General features: G+C 36.4%; 1 protein-coding gene across 3 annotated transcripts in view; it reads right to left on the reverse strand.

The window, feature by feature from the left end:
• Nucleotides 1–18,333, reverse strand: part of LOC149806226 (WD repeat and FYVE domain-containing protein 3-like) — a 413,256-nt gene that overhangs the window by 225,709 nt on the left and 169,214 nt on the right. For all 3 annotated transcript variants that reach the window (XM_089951178.1, XM_089951177.1, XM_089951179.1), the window contains 7 exons: nt 16,336–16,475; nt 11,488–11,599; nt 10,903–11,093; nt 7,352–7,504; nt 6,870–6,943; nt 4,365–4,526; nt 3,590–3,690 (listed from right to left, as the gene is read on the reverse strand). In XM_089951178.1, coding sequence (XP_089807304.1) covers nt 3,590–3,690; nt 4,365–4,526; nt 6,870–6,943; nt 7,352–7,504; nt 10,903–11,093; nt 11,488–11,599; nt 16,336–16,475 — 933 coding nt within the window. The remainder of the gene's footprint in view (nt 1–3,589; nt 3,691–4,364; nt 4,527–6,869; nt 6,944–7,351; nt 7,505–10,902; nt 11,094–11,487; nt 11,600–16,335; nt 16,476–18,333) is intronic.

Genomic DNA, 18,333 nt, shown 5'->3' on the forward strand with positions numbered 1-18,333 from the left:
ATACTTTCTATGCATTTAGTAAACATTTCTCCAGAAATGAGACAAGAAGAGAACAAAACATAGATTAGCAAATCAATATGTCACTAATTAACTAAATCCATAGATTAGCTAATTAATGTGTGACTAACTTGCTAATATGGTAGCCCAGAATTCCTCTTACCACGTATTACAGACACTGCATATCACAGACTGTGTATGCTTAGCATAAACAAAACAAGAGTCACATAGACTTCCATGCTCTGAGGTTGCATAAATAGCATTTAAATGATATTCTGCTAAAACAACACACAAAAAAAAGCAAAGCATAAATTAGTAATTCATCAAAGTTACTAACTTGCTAATAGAAATATATTCCCCATTACTAACAAAGAAATAAAAAACGTCAGTATCATGTTTAAAGACTATGCTTTGAATTTATGCATTTCAAGTATTTAGTTGACCATTCTACTGAAACTACACAAGAAGGGAAACACAAAGCATAATTTAGTTAAAACCAACTCCATTACAACTGGAGCAAGCTAAATAAGTCAAAATTACACCAACTCGTAATGACCTTGCAGATGTCAAGGCTACATGGTCTGACATGGTCCAAAAGGACAAAGTCCCTAGAGGTGATAAAATCACTCAAATCTGGCATATATGAAAAGAATGTATAAAACATCCAGAAAAATGTTTAGACCACACCACAAATCCAATCAGAACATAAAAATAGCTTGGATTTTCTGAGAATAAAACTGGATGATGTCATCCAATACAGCAGTGAAGCTGAAAACAAGTAACAACTTGTTGTGCCAAGAGGTGGCAATGGGCAAGAGTTATTGCCCTTTGTCTATTGAACTAGACAGAAAATGACAATTTCTTCTTTTTGGAGGGCTGGATTCATGAGGTACCTAGCTAATATTCCAAAGTGTAACGTGATTTGGGAACGTATCTGAAAGACAAATATGGTGTCCAAACTGGCAAAAAGCTTAGTCAATCAGATGCAAGATCAATTTATTAATATTTGTTATCAAACTTGTACAAGATCTTAATGACATAAGCATATATTCCAAGTCTGATCAAAACTGGATCAGCAACAGGGCCATCAGAGTGGTTACAACGTCAGCCAATTACAGGCATGATCATCTCATTGATATGTCAAGGATCTTTATGATACAAGCATATGCCCAAAGTTTGACTTACTTTATAATGGTAACAAGGTCAGCCAATTACAGGCACGATCGCCTCAATGACATGTCACAACCATTAGTTGAGATCTTTATGATACAAGCATATGTCTAAAGTTTGACCATAATCAGATCAGAATCAGAACTTTATATTGGTAGCAGGGTCAGCCAATCAGATACAAGCTCCCCTCATTAAAATGCATGGATCTCACTCTTATTATCAAACCCCATGCAAGATCTTGATGATATAAACCCACACTTCAAGTTTGATCAAAATCACATCCAAAATACAGTTTCCTGATGTGCAACATATTCAGCCAATCAGATACAAGACAACATAATTAGTATGCATGGATTTCACTTACAATCAAAATCATTGAAGGTCTTAATGACGTAAGTATATACTCGAAGTTTCATCATGATTGTGTAAGAAATATGACCTCCAGAGTGGTAAAAAGTCAATCAGATGTATCATCACCTCACAAAATTCATTACAGATGACGGCACATCACCTTACCATAAACTCACTTAACCTTATGGCCACAGGAGTTTTAAAAAAAATACTGCTGTTATCAATGTCATTAACCCCATATTACAACTTTATATTACAACTTTATGCTCTTAAAATAATTAAAAAGAAAAGAGTGAGAAGCAACATGCTTTGCAAAATTAAAAAAATAATTTATTCCCCTACAATACAAAAAGTGAAAATGTAAAAGAAAAGTAACTTACAGTATTGTGAATTAAATCCCAAACAGTATTAGAATTACAGACACAAGTCCTAATAATTAAAGTTCTGAATAAACTTTAGTGGAAATCCAAATGAAATCCAATGCTGGAAATACTTATGCACCTGTGGTGGCACATGTAGTGGCGATGTACCAACAGTCTTTTGTTGGACTACAATAACACAATCCAAGAATATATCCTTATTTTAAATTTCACTATAAATTCAAGTCTCTATTTCTGAAAAATGTTATTTTGAAGAACACTTTGTATTCCCAGTGAATAAATACTTTGAATAAATAAAATTCCAGCCCAAATGAATTTTTGGACACAACAATGACACAACTGATTCTGCTCGGATCTTAAAGCATGAATAAATATTTCCAGTAACAAGATTATATCAAACTCTACCTGACCTCAGGTCAAAATTCCAAAAACCTAAACACAGAAACAAATAAATATGTTTACCTTTATTAATAATGATCCTACTATTAAACTCATACTCACAGAGAATATATTGGCTATGTATTAGTTGTTTACATAATAAAAAACAACGATTCTAGTCAAGTAAAAAAATTAGCCTGATATTGGACAAGGTCAAGTCCAACAAACAAGTTTCCAAAGGATATAATGAAAAAGAATCCAACATGTAAACCCAATAAACAATGCAAATCAAATATACATAACATCCCATGTACCACGTTTATGCATGATGAGGTTGTACCCTACTTTTGAGCTCTGTACAGTCAATATCATTTAAAAGATACACTAAAGTGGGTGGTATTACCGAAAAATAGATGTAGCTCTAAAATATCAAATAAGGGCTGCTCCATTTAAACATACATGGTACCCTGGGAAGGTAGTCTTTTTAAAATATATGCCAGGGTACTTCGATTTCATAGAGTTCACATTAAAATGATAAGAAAATCTAAATTGCATCTATGGGTGAGTACCCAACTTTAAATGTACCTTGCGTGGGTCCAAAGTATATTTTAATGGAACAGCTCTAATGTAGACTTTTCTACTCACATTACAAAATAGAGTGGGAAAACTTAATTTTTGAGACCCGATTATTTGAGGCCAAAAGTTACCCATTGTCAAAACTAGAGTCTTTGTCTGGATTTTATCATTTCTGGCCTGATATGTAAACCAGACTGGTCCTTACTGCATATGGATGGATGTACATTTGCAAAAGGTATGAAATGTTTCAGATTTGGAGTAAACAGTGGCCAGGAGACTAAAACGATAGGTCTGAAAGTCCAATTTTTTCCCTTCAGCACATGAACGAACAAAATAACCAATCCAAAACAAAAAATTTAGCACAACTAGACATCCAGCTAAATAAAAATCTCCCAGAAGCAGTTGCATTTGGATGTAATCAAAAGTAACCCAATAAATGTGTTTTTTACCACCATTTCAGGCAAAAATGACAGAATCTACAGGGGTTAATGAGTTTACGGGGTACACAATTTCTAGTTATGTGAGAACATATGAGTAATTTTGTTCAAAGTTTTTCAATTCTAAAATGGATCCAATTTTGTTAACATTCGAAATTAGTAAAAACAGTATAAGTATTTATTATGGTCTTATCCATATTAAAATATCAGGAAAACAGAATATGCACATTTAAAGAGACAAATAAAATGTTTTATGTGTCTATGGTTTCTATGAATAACAAACAACAGCAGTCCACCCACCATTGTAATAAGTATCCAATTCCTCAATGTCACAGCTAATTGATATGGATTTCTCACTGACTTGCGCTGCTGGTATTGTTGACACCAGAAATTGTCCCAGTCTGAAAAAGTTTTAATAAATGACTAAAGCTCCTTGTAAAGCATGAGTGACATGTTCCAGTGGTATTACAATACAAACTGATCTGGGTTTTTCCATTTAAACAAATATATTGCTCCGGGAAAGCATGTTTTTAAAAAAATATGTCAGGGTACTCTGGTTAGTCAAAAGGTTCATATGAAAACAATACAAAGTTCTAAAATGTAGCTATGGATGAGTAATCCACATTAAAATTGCATTCCTTAGTCCCAAGTATATTTTAGTTGAACATTCCTCATTCAAAAATGGTATTTATATAGAAAATACATGAGTAAAAAGGGTACAAAACTACTGTGGATGCTGAATGAAAAACAAATGAAGTCTAGCACAGTCACCTCCATTTAATGCACAGAAACATCTTGATTTAGTCTTAATTAATCTTGGATGGATCTAAGTGATTTGTGACGCTAATATGACACCTGCAGAAAGAAAAGAAAATCACATATTACTACTAAATTCTAAGGTAAAATAGTTAGATCCATCAAAGTTTAAGATCCTGATATATTCAAAATGCACTCAAGGCTAGGGTGGACCCTATCCTACTCATGCATTACAATGTACTGGATACAACAGAGAAATTGAGTAAATATTATATTTATGGATCCTGAAATACTGAATATTGACAGTGTTGCTGCTTACTTCAGCAGAGCAGGTGGGTCAGGCTGTCCATCAAGTAGGATACACAAGACACTGGCAACAGTTTCCATTGTGGGCCTTGACAGGCAGGGACCTTTCAGGATGTGAAGTAAGCGAGACCCCAGACCTTTCTCCCTCATCAGCTTCTGATTACTCATCTGATCACTATGGAAAAACAGAGAGATGGGAACAGGTCAAGGCTCCAACAAGAAACTTCATCATTGCAAGGAAATAAAATGCAGATGACTTATAAAATAAAACTGTATTTATTATTAAGATGAAATCATCTCTATTCCATGTACTGTCAAAATGACTGCTGTGATTTGTCAAAGATTATTTGTATATACAGAATTTCAAATGATGCAGGCAAGTGATAACCACTGGAAGTTTTACTTGATAAACAAAGTGAGTGGTGGATGAATTAACCAAATGTAAAATCATTAAAAATATTGAATACTAGAACTGTACTAAAAGGCACCTCTGTAACAGTATCAAACATTAATAACACCAAGTCTCAAAGAGATATCATGAATGTTTTTGAGTTAAGTTCTGGAATTGAAATTCTAAATGATAGATGGATGACCATTTGGATGAAAACATTAGAAATGAACAAGCTGTGAATAGAAAAATATGCACCTACACCAAAGGTCTCATATGTGTACAAAGTTTTACAGTTATCATCAACAGTTTTTTTATTTCTGCTCTATAGGTGAAAGTGTGTATGAATTGATGTATGGATGAACAAGCAAAGAGACAAGCATTAAAAAATATTTAAACTTACAAATTTTGGATATCTGAACCACTAATGTAACAAGTTTCAATGAGACAACTTGAATGGATTTGTGTGCATGTGTGTGATTTGGATTTTTAATGTAGCTTTAACAATTTTTCAGTCATATCGCTATGATGTCTGCAGTGTGAGAGTTTACAGTGATGTCTAGCACTGGGGCATCATGCCGCAGACATGTTGCATGATGTCCCACCCAGTCACATCATCCTGACACCAGGCCAACTAGTCCTAACACTAACCTCTTAATGCTGAGCGCCAAGTGAGGCAGCTGTTTGTAACATTTTTGTAAATCTTTGGAATGACTTGGCTGGAGATCGAAACCCGCGACCTCCCACAATCGAGGCGGACGCTCTAACCACTTGAATGGATTTGGAGTTCAGCTCAAAAACTGAAAGTGTGAACACTGTCTAGAAGAATGAATACACGGATGAAAATAAAACAATTACTGAATTTGAAAAACTGTAAATAGCAAAAGGCAAGCTTCACTCCTAGCCTCATTTATGTACCAATTTACTGAAATATTTGTAGTTATGTTGCAGGAAGAAAAAAATGTGCAAATGAAGGATGGATGTATAAACTGTCAAAACATATGACAATTACAAAAATATTAAAATGAAAGTGTGGATGAAGGATGGATAGACAGAAAAATGGATAAAAACAATAAGCAATATTGAAAATGAAGAACTGTGGACAGCAAAATAATGAGTTTAAAAAGTGTTAAAAGTGATCTTTAATGGTTTTGGAGTCATGCTCTAGAAATAATAGTATGTCAGTCACAGATAGATGCAGGGTTAGGATGAATAATGGAATAACAGATGGAACCAGTTTCTTATACCCAACCACCTTCACTGGTAGGGGATAAATGATGGATTTCAATTGCTTAAAAATATCAAAATGCTTGAATCTGACTTGATTCCTGGCTTTAAAATATATTATCTTAGTCTCCCTTTTGTCCACTTCCATCTTGTCCCTGTGACAAGAACACATGAGTTGTGTTCAAAATCTGTTACATATATAATAATCTATTGACCACTCTGGTGGCTTAGTGGTGAGAGTGTCCGCCTCGAATGCGGTAGGTCGTGGGTTAGATCCCTGGCCGAGTCATAGGTTAGTGTTATCACTGGTCAGCCTGGTGTCAGGATAATGTGACTGGGTGGGACATCATGCTACGTCTGTGGCATAATGACATCACTATAAACTGTCACACTGCATACATTGTAGCGATATGACTGAAAAACTGTTAAAGCTACGTTAAAAATCCAGATCACACACACACACAATAATCTATCCTCCATGAAAATGTTTGTCAAAACCTATTAAAAATATAAATATAATTGATTCATCTGACACCCTTTAAAGGCCCCTTTGAGCGTGTCAGAGGGAAAATAATAATATAAATCATTAACTGTGAACAATAACAAGATCAATAAATATAATTTCAAATTTTAATCTGCACAAAACAGTGAAGGAGATGTAGCAAGACTTATAGACAGATGGACTGAGAATAAATGCATGCAAGAACACACAGACAGATAGAGAAAAAACAATGTCCCAAATGCATTTTGCAGAAAATGTGAGAACAAAAGGGTCTTAAACTGCCATAGACCTTCTCACCAGGGTGGAGATTTACCACATCAGCTCTTCTACAAACCCTTTGTATTAAAAGTGTTATATTCTAGATATTTCATATATGCACCAGATCTTTCACCTGCACTCACCTGGACTCTGTAAGTAGTTCATAGAAATGCTCATAAAGAGATCTCTGCAGATCCCCTGGGGCATCATGCCACACCTGTAGGGAAAATAAACCACTATTAGAACCATGTACTAGATATGAAAATATGGACACATAATCTGAATTATTCATAGTATTAGACACCATACATAGCATTATAAAACACAAATAGATATCAGTATTTTTCAGAACATTTGAAGCCAATCAGTGTGTAATCACATAAAATTGTATCAACAAGGAAAAACTATTGTTACACTTCAGAGAGATATTGGACATGTATATGCTGATTACTGCTTTCTTATAGAGAGTTCTCTTAAAGTTCTCTATTTCAATTACCAAGCAGGTTTAGAAAAATATGCAACTCAGCATTATATTTGTCCTGTACATGTACCTATACCAGCACCCTCAATCTGCTTGAAAATCTACATTTATAACTGTATAGGCTTAAATGTAGGTATGTAGTACCTCTAGATCACAAAGCAGGTCTTCAAATGCAGTGGTGTTTGGGATGACGGCACTCTCTCTGCCACTGTCCACTGTCCCTACTAGGGAGAAGGTCAGGTGTAAAATGTGGCTGTTCAGCAGTTGCTGCTTTTTCTTGTACAACATAGCCAGTATCTGAAACAGTTAATCCAAAGCCTATACTTACTTTTCTTGTACAACACAGCCAGTATCTGAAACATTTAATCCAAAACCTAGACTTATTTATCCTGTACAACATAGCCAGTCTCTGAAATATTTAATCCAAAACCTAGACTTAATTATCCTGTACAACATAGAAGGTCTGTGAAATATTTAATCCAAAACCTAGACTTACTATTCTTGTACAACAAAGCCAGTCTCTGAAACATTTAATCCAAAACCTAGACTTAATTATCCTGTACAACATAGCCAGTCTCTGAAACATTTAATCCAAAACCGAGACTTAATTATCCTGTACAACATAGCAAGTCTCTGAAACATTTAATCAATAACCTAGACTTAATTATCCTGTACAACATAGCCAGTATCTGAAACACTTAATCCAAAACCTGTATTTACTTATCCTGTACAACATAGCCAGTCTCTGAAACATTTAATCCAAAACCTAGACTTACTTATCCTGTACAAAACAGCCAGTCTCTCAAACATTTAACCTAAAACCTATATTTACTTATCTTGTACAACATAGCCAGTATCTGAAACATTTAATCCAAAACCTAGACTTATTTATCCTGTACAAAATAGCCAGAAGCTGATGTATTTAGCCAAAAACCTGTACTTGCTTTTTCTGTCCATCATAGTGATGTACCTCACTGATCTAGTCAATTTCATATTGTCTATAATTAGATCAGGTAAAAACATGGATAATCTGTAAAATTCATAAACTGGCCTACTACTGCAGTTGCATAGAGATTTAGTATTATCTGACTGAAACATGTCCATTCAGAACAAAACAGGTACATCTTCTCAGATTATGATTTAAATGACATGCCCGGATCATCTTCAGGTCTACAAAGAAACAAAACCACTGAAAATGTTAGGAATATAGAATTAAATTTATTTTAGAGTAAAGCTGATTATATGAAAGAGCAACGAAAACAACAATTAATAATGATAAATAACAAAAACAGTGATGTACAATACTTATTCAAAAACCAAGTCTGATTATGATGTCAGAATGGGTTTTGAGACCAGCTTTGTCTTTTTCAATAGGTGACTGCTTAAGAAAGGTTTGACTTTTTGTACAGGTTGCTACTTAAGACAGGCTTCACTTTTCCCACAGGTTGCTACTACGACAGGGTTGACTTTTCCCATAGGTTACTACTTAAACAGCCTTGACTTTTCCCACAGGTTGCTACTTAAGACAGGCTCAACTTTTTCCACAGGTTTCTACTAAGACAGCCTTGACTTTTCCCACAGGTTGCTACTTAAGACAGGCTCAACTTTTTCCACAGGTTACTACTAAGACAGCCTTGACTTTTCCCACAGGTTGCTACTTAAGGCAGGCTTGACTTTTCCCACAGGTTGCTACTTAAGACAGGCTTGAATTTTCCCACAGGTTGCTACTTAAGACAGCCTTGACTTTCCCACAGGTTGCTACTTAAGACAGGCTTGACTTTTCTCACAGGTTGCTACTTAAAGCAGGCTTGAATTTTCCCACAGGTTGCTACTTAAGACAGCCTTGACTTTTCCCACAGGTTGCTACTTAAGACAGGCTTGACTTTCCCCACAGGTTGCTATTTAAGATAGCCTTGACTTTTCCCACAGGTTGCTACTTAAGACAGGCTTGACTTTTCCCACAGGTTGCTACTTAAGACAGGCTTGACTTTTCCCACAGGTTGCTACTTAAGACAGGCTTGACTTTTCCCACAGGTTGCTACTTAAGACAGGTTTGACTGTATATCAAAGAACTGCATGTTTCAGCTTCATAACAATTCAATCAAAGTACATGGAAAATGCATCAACAGGTTTATGAAATATACGCAAATGTTGTAGGTTTTAACACCATTTTTCAGCACAAGATAGGCTATACATGGCAGCCAGTATAAATGGTGGAGGAAGAATCCGGGAAAACCCCAGAAAGAACCACCAACCGATGAGAAGCTACTGACAAACTTTCTCACATACCCACACTGGTCGAATCTGAGACTCGAACCCACAAAGACAGAGGTGAGATGGCAGTGATCCATAATGGTTAGTGCTTTAGATCACTCGGCGACTCAGGGCCCCATATCCAAATGAAAAATTTAATTAAAACCTTGATCCCAAGAATGAAAAGAACCCATCAATCTGTGGTTCTAGGAAATATAAGTAAGAAAATGGAATCAAGAGCTTAACTGTTCCTGTTGCATTCACCATCAGAAATTACTACATCTCTGCCTTATTATAATACCCTTCATTATAACAAGATTAAGGATATAAACTGGTATTGCTATGGACTCTCATAACCAATCTTAAACCACTGTGTTGGAAGAAAACATTTTTTTATCTTTTAATTTGGTTTCAGTGAAATCATCATGGTATGGCTAAAGTGAGTATATGAATCATATGAAAAGCAATTCCACTTAAAATGTCCATCCTGGCACTAAGAACTTTGCTAAAGGATGAGCAAAAATTTCACTAGCACTTGCAAATGAAAACAGGCATCAATATTATACTTAAAAAAATAAATTCCAGTTTCATCATTTATGGGTAGTTGTTACAGGAAATAAATATACATTGTTTTTGAAGAAGGAAAAAATATTGTTTTGTTGTGAATCAAACAATAACACAGAAATATATGCAAACAGAAATGCAAAAAGCAGTGACATAATACACAATGGTTTTGGAGGTACATGATTTAACTTGAAACCTCCTGGTGTAATGTTTTTAATAATCTTTCAAGGTCAGTTCTCTTGAAAATAAAGATAATTCATACAGAAAAGTGAACAACCTAATTAGAAAAATGCATTTTATTCCCAAATAATCCTATAGCAAATATAAAATTAGTATTATATCATTTATGAACACACCCCTCATCTCAATGTCACTGTCCCTTCTTACATTTTCATAGGTCCTTCAGTAACTCACACTCTTGCTTAAACTGTAGTCTGTGTTTTGGGACCCTCTTGTGTTATCAAGGGGGAGGTTTACCATGAATAAAAAAATAAGTTACATAAAATAAAAGTAGTATCATATATTTTACATGTTTATTTCTCCACAGACACATGTACACATACATATATGCAATAATGACATTTGTTATGATTCTCACAATACTATGGTTCTATACATAACACCATTAACAATTATGGACCCCAATTATTGCATTTTTATTGTAATATTTTCTTTACACTCCACACACACACACACACACACACACACATAAAACATACATGCAATCACTGAATTTTTATCTTTCTCACTGTACCATGGTTTGGTGGAAGAAGCTGCCGACTATTACAGAAGCAAAACCAATGTATTATACTGAGGGATGGCTGTATAGCCTTGCTTTCCATTAACATGAGCTTAACAAATATATAGCTGTTATGTACCTGATACCCCTTGATTCTGGTCAGATCCATCATTGCAGACTTGTTACTCTTGACCACACACACCAGGGCTTTCACAGCTGCATACAAACCTTCCACATCTGTTGCCATGGCAATTAGGCCTAACAAAGCCAGGGTACCTCCCACATTTTCCAACATCTTGGCAACAGGCCTTGGGCAGAAAGTTCTAACACCTTGAGTAACAAAAAGGAAAATGGTTACAGCCACTCATGGGAAGGAAAAGCAGGATTCACATGTAGAAAGACATTTGCACCCTTGAAAGACTTTTGCCGTACACAAATTGCCCTAGATAAGTAACTGTCTTAAATCTAAACTCATTTTAACAGTAGAATGAGATTTCATTACTTTAGCTTTGAATCTGCAAATAAATTACTCTTTAGTAGTTACTAATTAAATAATCAATACAGCATGGATTGATTAATCTTGTTTGAAATTATTTCAAAAGATAAGAGATTTATTCTGGAGATTTATTTAATTCTATACAAAACACATCTATCAGGTGTTGCTTTACATAAATAAACAGGGATAAACTGGCAGCTTGATCCACTTAAAGGTGTCTGACGGTACCTATGTATCCCATGAGGACACCACCCAGGCTCCTTGCTGGCCCTCCCAGGTGGCCTGCTGTGTTGTGCAGGATACGGATGGGTGTAGCATTATCATGTGTAGACATGGCAAGCTGTAAAGACACAAAGACACCTTAAGAAACAAAGACTGCTGAAAGCAATGCATATAGAGTTTACTGACATAAACCTGTAGCATTCCAGTCAAGATCATGATGGTATTACTCAATTTAGTCCCACTCAGTGGGCTACAGCTGTGATGGGAGAAAACTGTGGCTTAGATACAAAAGTGACTTATCCTGACTTTCAATTGAAACATTTTAAGCAAGGGCATGCATTTCATTTTTAAATATAGTATATGTAAATATGTTTATGCTAACAATGCATGTTAACCATCTTAAACTAAAGGTCTGTCAATCACCTAGACTTGGAAGATACTTTATCACTGGATGACAAAAGAAAAACTGTGACCCCAGCAAATATCATGTATAAATAAAAGAAAAACTGTGATCTTGGCAAATATAATGTATAAATAAATAAGAAAAATTGTGATCCAGGCCAATATCATGTACAATTGAAAGAAAAACTGATCCAACCAAAGATATTATGTATCACATGGTAAAAATACAATGAAGCAATGTCAGAAAAACTGTGATCCTGGTAATCATATAGTGTACATAACAATGTCAACCCATAACTGTGAAAATCTGTGATTACCAACCCAAAAATTGGGCCAAATTTTTTCATTTTCAAGGTGGGAATCTGCTTAAATCTAATTTAAAACTATAGGTGTATACATACATTGGTGTTATAACAATACAATTAGCAAGAAAAAGGAAAATTCACTTTGAAATGGTCTGATATTCATCATCATGTACAGTAACTGAAAAAATGGAATAATATGCTCAACAGTTCTTTCTTAAATGAATACAACTTGTCAGAATTGTACATGTTCCACTACATCACCACCTGATACGGGGAAAAACCTAAATTGTTCTGCATGCTGATCTTTACACATGTTCACTTAAATACCAATTATACTCATGAACACACAAACACACACATTCAAAATTATTGTACACAAAGATACATTCGCATACAATCCACAAGGTGTTATTAAACTGCATGTTGTTTGTGCTTGTGTTCTTTATATATTGTTTTCTCTGCTCAAAATAAAAGTCATGAATATGTAAGACAGCTACCAAAAAAAATCATGTACCAAAGTTGACAGAATCATTTAGCAAAGTTGACAGCAGGGTCCACTTTTCTTAATTTCATCAATTTTGTTATTTAGTTTCCAGGGCCCCGAGTGACCAAGTGGTCTAAAGCGCTCTCCGTTACGGATCACTGCCATCTCACCTCTGTCTGTGTGGGTTCGAGTCTAGGATTCGGCCAATGTGGGTATGCGAGAAAGCTTGCCAGTAGCTTCTCGTGGGTCGGTGGTTCTTCCCGGGTTCTTCCTCCACCATTAATAATGGCTGCCATACATAGCCTATCCTGTGCTGAAAAATGGCATTAAACCCCACAACAACAACAACAACAATTTAGTTTCCTGCAAATATTTCAGCATTTTATATAGTCAAATACAATTTTTATAACAGGTGATATCTGAGATTACTGATTGGTTAGGGAGGTTGGGAGGGTGTATGTATATTATGATTGGTTAGGGAGGTTGGGAGGGTGTATGTATATCATGATTGGTTAGGGAGGTTGGGAGGGTGTATGTATATCATGATTGGTTAGGGAGGTTGGGAGGGTGTATGTATATCATGATTGGTTAGGGAGGTTGGGAGGGTGTATGTATATTATGATTGGTTAGGGAGGTTGGGAGGGTGTATGTATATTATGATTGGTTAGGGAGGTTGGGAGGGTGTATGTATATTATGATTGGTTAAGTATTCTTGATGAAAATGGTTAAGTATTCTAAAACAAATACATTACCCAATCATAATACCTAAGGTGAATAGGTCAGAGGTGGAGGGAGGTACAACCCCACTACCCCAGAGATATTATATCCTGTCCCCACAGCTTTTAGTAAACCAACTGGAGGAGACTCCTTCTGTCGAGGCATGGCATCAAATAGAGACAAATGTTTTCTGCCCGCCATCGCTAATGCCACGAGGAAGCAGGTCTTGTATGAAAGGTGTGCCATAGATACCCTGTGAATGGTTCAAAAGGTGTCTTCTTCAGCTGGGTTAATACCCATGATAGGTTCTACTTTGGGAACTTGGCTAATATTTTTGGCAGTGTATGCTCAAAGATTGAGAGAAGGTCAGATAAGTCCTTGTTTTGTCTGATATCCTCTCCTCCGTGATGATGAAATGTGTGAGCAATCATGGCAGAGTAACCTTTTATCGTACTCAATGAGAACTTTCTCTCTTTGAAGAACCAGTGGAAATTAGCCATATGCAGTATAGATGTCTGGAGAAATAGTATGCATTCGTTTGTGCACTAATGTGCGAAGACATGCAATTTGCCTTTGTGTGCTTTCAGTTCGGATGGCCTACTTGTAGAGCATTTTTCTCCACAACTGGTTGTGAGAATTGTTTATTTCTGAGGACCTGTTTAATATAATCCAGATGAGCAGGTTCCGTACCTCTGGATAGGAATGAAACAACCGCTGTCATGGTTGTCTGAGTAGATGAAGGAAAATCGGAAGCTTCTGAGGAGTTTCCATTGCAAAATTGATGAGGTCACTGATCCATGGCTTCTCCCATCTGGGTGACGCAATGAGGATAAGGCGACACTGACTCTCACTTTCTGTATCACTTTTTGAAAAAGAGGTGTTGGAGGGTAGGCATATGCATCAAAGCCAGTTAAATCTATCGACAGAGCATTGATTGCCCACACATTTGAGTCCAGGACTGGAGATAAAGCTTGGTAGTTTGGTATTCCACCTTCAGTTGTTGCAAACCGGTCCACAAATAGTCAGTCCCATCAGGTACATATCTTTGTGAAAACTGAGGAATGAAGAGACCATTCCAGGATGGTCTGGGGACCTGGTACCTCCTTTTCATTTGAGATAAAACACCAACGTAGAGTTGTTGGGCAGAATGAGAACTCCCTTGCCATTTAAATATTCCTGCCACCAGTGAAAGGCTTTCCCAAAGGCTATCTTCAGAATATTGTTATGCAGATGTCATTCTGAGGAGACCATGCACTGCTGGGTTCCCAAAAGGATGGAAGTAGGTGGGCTCCACAGCCTTCCATGCTTATAATGGTACAGACAATAATTTCATGAAGTTGTAGTAAGTATACCTGCCATGAGCCAAGTTAAGTTGCCCCAATTCTGCAGATGGTGCCTCAATTGTGTGTAGATAGTGAGAGGTCAGTCCAGTTGGCCAACTTTGGCTTCCAATGGGACAGAAGACTTATTGCAATGGGCACAAAAAAAGGTGACCTAGGAAATGATGTCCGCTGCTATGTTAGGCGAGCCATGAAGGCAAAGGAATTCCAATGTTGACTAAATTTTTCTTGACAGTAAAGAAGCCAACATGGTTCAGATTTAAATGTCTCATCCTGTTGGAAACGAACAATTTGGTCTGTGTATTAAACTCCATACCAAGGTGAACAAATTGTTGAGATGGAACAAGGTTTGATTTTTCCTTGTTGGCGAGAATGTAGGTTGGTAAACAGTGCAACAAGCGTTATTATGTCGTGTTTAGATGTAACTCACCTGCTGTTTCTGCAGGATGTCGTTCAGGTAACTTGATGTTGCTGCCATAGAAATGGTCAGGACTTATGCCATTACTCAACTGTTCATACGAGTGATGACCATGGGGCTGAAATTCAGTCCCAATGAAGTGCCTGAATTGGTATATAATGATGTAGACAAATCGCAGGAACATCCTGGAAGCGTTCATGAATAGGGACATGATGGTATGCATCTTTCAAGTCCACACCAATGGCAAAGTCTCCCTCTTGGATGACATTCAAAATGTGCCATGTTGTTTCCATTGAGACGTGAATGAACTGATTGAGAGTGCTTAGGATGCTGAGTGCTGTTTGCCTTTGGGACACAGAAAACTCTGGGAAAAATCCTGATGGATTTCTTGCTGAAAGGTGCTGGCTTTGAATGGGTCCATTGGGACATTTGTAACTGTTGGGACTCTGAGCAGAAGAAGAGTGTGGAAAGTGATGCAAAAGCCTTTGGGAATGACTTGTTAAGTCCATGGGTCATCGTGCCAAATCTTGTCCCATTCGGCAGCAAAGAACTGAAGCCTTCCACCTACTGGGATGTGTGTAAATGTGTTTAAATGGCAGAGTGGAGACAAGGAGGGGAGGAGACTGTTGGGAGAACAAACACTGAAATGAACGATAAAACCCTCTAAATGCTTTACCTGCTTTGGTTTGCAAGAACTATGGCTTTTGCTGGGTGAAGTGTTGATAGGATGGTCACAATATCAAAAATACTATGATCCTGATGAACATACAATGTAACAACGCCAAAACACTGTGATCCTGATAAACACAGAATGTAACAATACCAAAACACTGTGATCCTGATAAACATACAATGTAACAATGCCAAAACACTGTGATCCTGATAAACGAAGAATGTAATAACATCAAAACACTGTGATCCTGATAAACATAGAATGTAATAATACCAAAAAAAAACCCTATAATTCTGGCAAATATACAGTGTACAAATAGAAGAAAAGCTGTGATCATGGCAAACACAGTGTAACAAGAGAGGAAAAACTGTGAATATGGTTAACATACAGCATACAAAACACTGGGTTATTTAAGAAAACTGTAATCTGGCAAACATACAATGTAGAACTAGATGAAACACCATCATCCTGGCAGACATATTATGTACAAATCATTAAAGAGCAAGCTTCCTCACCTGCTTGGCAACTGATTTGCTGTCCACTTTGTTATACATCTTCCTAATTTTAGCCACAGTCAGTTGGGCCACAGCAGGGGCATGAATTCCAAAAACAACTTTTTCCTCGGGAATGAATGGTCCCTGGATCTCCAAGTCCCCTATAATGTAAACAAATCAGCTTTTAACCTCCATCAATGTAATATATGTCTACATAATGAACCCTCTGCATAATGATCTGTCTGCATAATGATCCCTCTGCAATACAATCTGTCTTTATAATGACCCCTCTGCATACTGAACTGTCTATATAATTACCCCTCTGCATACTGAACTGTCTATATAATTACCCCTCTGCATACTGATCTGTCTGTACAATGACACCTCTGCATAATGATCTGTCTGTATAATGACACCTCTGCATAATGACATGTCTGTATAATGACTCCTCTGCAATATGTCTATATAATTACCCCTCTGCATACTGATCTGTCTGTACAATGACACCTCTGCATAATTATCTGTCTGTATAATGACTCCTCTGCAATATGTCTGTATAATGACCCCTCTGCATACTGAACTGTTTATACAATGACCCATATGCATACTGATCCATCTGTATAATGATCCCTCTGCATACTGATATGACTATACAATGATCTATCTGCATAATGTCCCTTCTGCCTGATGATCCCTATACATAATGATGCCTGTAAAATGATCTGTCTATACAATGACCCATCTGCATTCTAATCTGCAAATTTATCTACCTGCATAATGACCCTTCTGCATAATGATTTAAATAATAACCCCTCTGCATACTGATTTGCATAATGACCCTTCTGCATACTGATCTGCATAATGACCCCTCTGTATACTAATTTGCATAATGACCCTTCTGCATACTGAATTGCATAATGACCCCTCTGCAAATTGATCTGCATAATGACCATTCTGCATACTGATTTGAATAATCCGTTCTGCATAATGAACCCTCTGCATACTGTGTTGCATAATGAACCTTCTGATCTGTTTGTATAATGATAAGGAACTGACAGCCCAATAAAGTTATCCAGTGAACGAAAGGAAAAACAGACTCTGATATTTATCAGTTTGCATACAATCTTTTTAATTAAAAAATGTGACTATCCTTATGAAGTCATAGATACATATATACATACATACATACATACATATATACATACATACATACATGCACACACACACACATACATACACACACACATATATATACATACATACACACATGCACACACACACATTAATACATACATTCATACATATACACACACACATACATACATACATACAGACATACATTCATGCACATACACACATACATACATACACACATATACATACATACACCCACACACGTGCATACATACATACATACATGCACACACACACATACTACACACACACACATATATATATATACATACATACATGCACACACACATTAATATATACATACATTCATACACATACACACACACACACATACACACACATATACATACATACACACACACATACATACATACATATATACATACACATACACCCACACATATACATACATACATACATACATACATGTACACACACACACACAAATACATACATACATACACACAAGTGTAGTACTGAATCTGATGCATTTTTGTTACATCTGTAAAAATGTTCCACAAAACTTAAGGGAAATTAACAAATTAGGTGCACAAGAGCTAATAATGTTTTCATTTGCATTAAAAAACAAAAGTACCATGAATGGCACATTACATGCCTGCCCCATGTTCAATAATCTGCTATGCACAGTACTGCTCACACATGATTAATCCCCATGCTTTGCGATGGAGGATTAATCCTCTCCACTTTTGCTCCAGAGTCAAGGGATAAATACCTACAAATCTCAACTGCACCTCAGCAGGCATGAAGATGCCAACGCCACTGTGGAGGGGATGATTGAGAGTACTGATTGACATGTCAACAGCT

This window comes from Sinohyriopsis cumingii, chromosome 2 (genome assembly GCF_028554795.1).
Source record: "Sinohyriopsis cumingii isolate HCF-2022 chromosome 2, ASM2855479v2, whole genome shotgun sequence".
Taxonomy (NCBI): domain Eukaryota; kingdom Metazoa; phylum Mollusca; class Bivalvia; order Unionida; family Unionidae; genus Sinohyriopsis; species Sinohyriopsis cumingii.